The 6,101-nt window shown below is 47.4% G+C and overlaps 1 protein-coding gene across 1 annotated transcript; it reads right to left on the bottom strand.

Moving 5' to 3' along the window:
• Positions 1 to 978: 978 nt before the first annotated feature.
• LOC140211799 (neuromedin-B-like) lies at positions 979 to 5,619 on the bottom strand. Its single transcript, XM_072281946.1, has 3 exons — positions 5,395 to 5,619; positions 3,530 to 3,717; positions 979 to 1,181 (listed from the first exon to the last, which is right to left on the bottom strand). The coding sequence occupies exons 1-3, from the start codon at positions 5,555 to 5,557 to the stop codon at positions 1,125 to 1,127; spliced, it is 408 nt and encodes a 135-aa protein (XP_072138047.1). The 5' UTR covers positions 5,558 to 5,619; the 3' UTR covers positions 979 to 1,124.
• Positions 5,620 to 6,101: the final 482 nt, after the last annotated feature.

A 6,101-nucleotide genomic window follows, 5' to 3' on the forward strand; every position in this document is an offset into this window, starting at 1 on the left:
TGATGTTAAGCAGATTCTGTTGGCAAATGCTGAGTCTGCAAAGCAATATAAGGATGGGGCAACAAACAATCAGTCCAAGGAAAGCAGTGGGTCGAGTAGCATTTGTGGTGGGGTGAGCGGGGTGGGATGGATCGGAGCCTTAAATGGGTGTGAGAATGGAGGGGGATTAGCCAGAGTAAGGAGGAGAGGAGGCAGGGTTCTGAGGTGATTAGTGGACTGGTGAGGGGGTGGTGAAGGAAGTTGGGTGGTTCAAACGAGGGAGAGGAAGGGAGGGGGATTTGGGAGTTAGAGGTAGGTGGATGTCAGGGGGGTGAAGTTGGAGAGGGAATGGCAGATCTCACATTTCATCTAGAGATGGCCTCCAAATCAACAGCTGTCAAGAGCTAGTTGGCCTGTTTTGTGTGTGTGTGTGTGTGTGTGTGTGTGTGTGTGTGTGTGTGTCTATCTGTGTATATGTGAGTGTGCCTCTGTGAAATACATTCTGTGTGTATCTATCTGTAATTGTGTGCATGTGTGCCCCTTTTTGATTTATTAAGTTTGGAGAAAACAGTGCAATATAGAATTACAATGAACATCCAGAACAAAGGCAGATGGTCCATGCAGCTGATCACGGACCACAGAGTGGACGGGAGAGGTAAAAAGGAAAATCTACTTCATCTATCGAGGCTGGAGCAGTGTTTCACAACTGGCACATTTCACGTGGAGGAATCTGGAGTCACCGCAATGAAATTCACAACAACACTGTAATTTTATATTATCAGGACAAAGGACACCATTTAATCTGGTTAGGCTATGTTAGCAATCCCATTCCCACAATCTGCAGCTGTGATCCCATTTCTCAGTCCATCTTCATGGGATTAAATTGGAAGTACTAGTTCCTTAAACAATATATTCTTTATTTGCCAAGCATAACCTTGTGGTTACATTAAATGTGTTTTAACAATGCAAAAATGTCAGAAAAATATAGAACAATCCTTGCTCCTTCTTTAATAGATATGGATAAGTGTACAGAAGCAAAACATAAAATATGTGATGGAAATACACTATTGTTACAATAAAATGTCCACATTCACCATTCGGGTCACCTTGCTCACATCTTCACCAACCATTTTCCTGGATGTTCATCATTTCTTTGTACTTTTACCATATCTCTCAATAATCTTCGTTATTAGTCCTGTTTCCTGGAAAGAAAAATGGAGTGAAGGTGTCACATTCTACATACAGACATGATGCACCCACTGCGGGTGTGGGCAATGTGCAGTGTAACTGCCTTTAGCGTTTTATACAAGTGGCATACAATATTCCCCAAATATACAATAGACCTGTTGCATTGCACATCTTACATTTCTCACATAAAGTAGTTATTTTAATGCAATATATCCAAAACTTTTAAAGGATGCTGCCTGAATTGGAGAGCATGTCTTTTGAAGATAGGTTGAGTGAGTGAGGGATTTTCTGTTTGGAGCAAAGGAGAATGAGAAGTGACTTGACAGAGGTGTGAAAGATGAGAAGAGGCAGAAATAAAGTGGATAGACAGAAACTTTTCCCAACGCAGAAAGGGCTAATACGATGCGGCAGCGTTTTAAGGTGATTGGAGTGAGGATAGCCCGGATGTCAGAGGTACGTTCTTTACACAGACAGTGGTGAGTGCGTGGAATGCCCTGCCAGGGGCGGTGGTAAAGACAGATACACGAGGGCATTTAAGAAGTTCTTAGATAGGCATGTGGGTAACAGAAAAGTGGAGGGTTATGTAGGAGGGTGGGCACGTGGCCAAGTTGTTAAGGCATTGGACTAGCGACCTGAAGGTCGTGAGTTGGAGCCCCAGCCGAGGGAATGTGTTGTGTCCTTGAGCAAAGCACTTAATCACATATTGCTCTGTGATGACACTGGTGCCAAGCTGTATGGGTCCTAATGCCCTTCCCTTGGACAACATCGGTGTCATGGAGAAGGGAGACTTGCAGCATGGGGAACTGCTGGTCTTCCATACAACCCTCCCCAGGCCTGCACCCAGGCACAGATGCATGGTCTCGCAAGACTAACGGATGCCTTTTTATGTAGGAGGGAAGGGTTAGATTGATCTTAGAGTAGGTTAAAAGGTTAGCCAAAGGGCCTGTACTGTGATGTAATGTTTTAGTTTGACTCCAATTTAAAATGCACTTTACCTATCATTTAACTTTCTTTTATGCCCGTGACACGGATTGACTAAGTTTCTCATTGCACCTGTGCATACGTGTATCACGCCAAAGGAGGAGGGTTGAACATGGGGCCAGTAACTCCATCCATAAGAAAAACATAGCAACAGCAAAAACCAACAGAAGCACCAAAGACCTCATTCAGGGAAGAGGAAAGGTCTTGGAAGATGGGCTACACATGGGGACAGCTTGAGGGACTGGCCAGGATAGTGCACTCTGGTGGGCTGCCGTCAGCAGTCTGTGTACCAGCAGGGGAGATGTACTGGACATGAACTTGAGCCTGTGACAATTAACCGGACTTCGGACATTGACTTTGACCTCAAGTGGCTGAAACAGACCAGCCTCAGACAGGAAATATATGTGGTTTATTTAATAGATATTTCTAACACATGGTACAAAATCAGAATCAAATGTATTATCACTGATTCAGATGACGTGAAATTTAGTTGGTCTTTTCAGCAACCCATTTGGTTGTCTGTTGTTTCCACACACAATCACTAAAGGCCTCTGTAATGTGGAATCCAGTGAAAGGGCGGGTTCGTCCACGTCTGGGCTTTTCCCTCTGGGCTGGAAGACCTCGAGCTTGCGAATCGGGCGGATGCCAATCGTCGTGTACCTCTGAGGGAGCCAGAGTGGGTCGGCAGTCGGAGAACTCCGGGGGGTGTCTGAAGAATGTTTGAAGGCAGGTGCCCGGTAACGCTGACTGACCATCTGAGAGCTGGCAGAATCCACAGACGCAGGTTCGATCCTGACCTCGGGCGCTTAAAGTGTAGATTTTGTACGTTTCCGTCTGATCAGGTGGGTTATTGGTACTTGTATTGGCTTATTATTGTCACGTGTACCGAGTTACAGTGAAAAGCTTGTCTTGCATACTGTTCATACAGATCAAACCAGCACACGGTTCATTGAGGTAGAACAAGGTAATACAAAAACGAAGTAGAATGAAGTGTAACAGCTACAGAGAAAGTGCAGTACAGACTTCCCGCCTGTGCTGCAGTTTCCTCCCACGTCTCTCAGACACGCGGGATGAGAAGTTAATTGTGCGATTTAAATTGACCCTAACGAGTTGGTGAGCGGTAGAATCCGGGAGAGCTGGTGGGAATTAAATGATTGAGAATCAAACGGGAGGAAGATGTATGTTTGATGGTTATTGCGGACTCGAGGGAGCTGTCTCGCATCTCTTGTCTCTCCTAAAGGAAGTACCCAACATGTATACATCGATCAGGAAAATATATTGAATACAGGAGAACGGGCGGGTGGACTGGCACCGTTCATACCACCACCTTCGTCCGCACTGTCCGCTGTATCCTGAAATATACTTGCACGCGCGGCGTTACCTGGGCTCCGGAGCCGTATCTCACTCGCTTCCCCTTTGCTTCTTGGGCCAGGGCGACTTCCAGCATCCTCCGGCTCAGCAGGCTCCCGATAGTCTTACTGTCTTTGGGAGAGGTGAGAGGGAGTAGCGCCGGAGTATCGTCATATCCATCTGGATAATCTGACATGCTCTTCTTTCCCATAAAGTGTCCTGCGACCCAACAATAGAGATCGTCACAGCGGAGTCATCTGGGCTGTGCCCCCGCGAACATCTGGTGTGTTGTCAAATGCATCGTATCAAAGCAGCCACCCAGTAGAGTCACAGAGACTGAAACAAGCCCTTCGGCCCGTCATCAAGTTCCTATCTTTATGCTAGTCATATCTTAACCTTGCGTTCTCCGACATTGCATTTACAAAGGACGCCGTCGCAGCGTCCATCATCGAGGACCCCCACCACCCAGGCCAATGTCTCTTGTCGCTGCTCCCATCAAGAAGCAGGTACATGAGCCTCAGGTCCAACAACACTAGGTTCAGGAAAAGTTATTACTCATCAAACATAAGGCGCTTGGGCGGGGGGTGGGGGGTGGGAATAATGTGTTCTCGATATTTATTGTTTATTTATTATTATTTTTTCTGTTTTTGTATTTGCATAGTTTATTGTCGTTTACACACTTGAATCACATTGCAGCCTTCAGTTAACCCAAGGAATCTCGCGCGATCACAAGGCGAACGTGCGAACTCCACCCAGAGAGCACCGGAGGTCAGGATCGGACCCGGATCTGGAGGGGCGAGACAGTTGCTCTTTCCGCTGCACCTCCGTGGTGAGAGGTCAGTTTCCCTGGCGGAACCTTGTTCACCACATGGCGCCTATTTACAGGTTTGGAGGATGAGGTACCACAGGTTTGACTGCTTCCTCTCCTCATATCGCCTACACTGCCATCTACTGACAGCAACATTCGTACACGGACTCCTTACACTCACCTGGGCGGTGGAAACGGATAACAGGCAGAGGAATGAAGAGAAGAGATGGTACAATTCCAGAGAACGAGGGCGGGACCAGGCCATTCCCTTAGCTGTGCGAATTAGCAATGATAGTAAAATTAAAAGAGCCTCTAAAATATTCTTGTTTTATTTCACGGATAAAATGTTTGACTACTGGTATATTTAACTCAATATTTATCATCTGGTATACTTAAAGCAGAGATTGGAAAGTTCCTCATTAGTAAGAGCGTCGAAGGATACGGGAATGGGGTTGAGAGGAATAATAAATCAGATACCATCGGATGGCAGAGAAGACTCCACAGGGGAAATGGCCTAATTCTGCCCCCGTGTCTTACTGTTTTACGGTTTTAAATCACGATTTAGGAGACGTTTGGATAAGTAGATGGATGGGAGGGGATGGAGGGCCATGCTCCAGCTCTGGTCAATGGAACTAGGCAGAATAACAGATTGGCACGGACTAGACGGGCCGATGGGTCTGCTCCTTTGCTGTTGTGCTCTGTGACTGTATGTCACTTTAAGAAGCTCAAACTGCTAACGTACAAACATGGTTAATTGTAAATGATCTACCTTCCCCATCCCCAGTTTGGATAGGCACTGATTCCCGACACCATGGAAAGTTTGGAGACCCAAAAGACCTCGGATGTTGATATTTGGGTCAACACACAAGGTACATGACACAACATTCATCAAAGCGTCGCGACCTCAAAAGTCCACTGTCGATTTCTCGCTATAGATGCTGCCCGACCCGCTGAGTTCCTCCAGCATCTTGAGCATTGCTCCGAAACATCACCCAACCCTTCCTCCGACTGTAAATGTGAGCCCGACCGGAGATAAGACCCCTTCCCCGAGACCCACACTCACTGCCCTGGACACGCCGTTACCTTACCTGTGGCCCACAGATTTCCTCTCGGATTGAATTTGATCTTGGAAACATTGTTGGCTTCTGTAAGATCGAGTCTGACCGCGGAGGACACGGACAAGTACGGAAACACAACCAGGTAAGCGAGGAAGCTGAGGTAACCCATCTCGCGGCTGCAGAGAGCTGTCATTCTTGCTTCACACTCTGTCTCTCTCGTTCCCTTTCCTTTTCTCTCCCGGTGGGCAAAGCGTCTCGCGGTTTCCCGGGTACTGTCTCGCTGCTTCATTGCTCTGTTCTTTTTATACCTTCCCGGGGATGATGGGCGGCGCCCAATCGAATCCTCAGCACGGATGACTAATGCATTGAGGACCAGCTCTGGTCGGTGTTATGACATCAGAGAGGGAACAAGTGAAATGTGTAGCGAGAGATGGTCGGACTAATGCGGCAGGAGGGGAGTCTAGTAATCCCTAGGTGAAAATGTGAGCCTCGAGGCGCCAGTTAGACTAGAGACTCTTCTTCGTTTTACTTACTTTCAAATTCTCAACTTCTCGGTTATCTGCGCTCGCCCATCTCTCGGAGAAGATGCGTTTGTGCCGGTGTGGGATGGAGCAAGAGCCGGCAACGTCTGCCTTCACGCCAGCTCAGAGACCCATTCGCCCCCCCAGCGGAGAGCTCAGGGCAGAAGAAAATAATCCAGAGTCACAACAGGATCACTCAACAGGCTGGGCAGCATC

Source organism: Mobula birostris, chromosome 18 (genome assembly GCF_030028105.1).
Source record: "Mobula birostris isolate sMobBir1 chromosome 18, sMobBir1.hap1, whole genome shotgun sequence".
Taxonomy (NCBI): Eukaryota; Metazoa; Chordata; class Chondrichthyes; order Myliobatiformes; family Myliobatidae; genus Mobula; species Mobula birostris.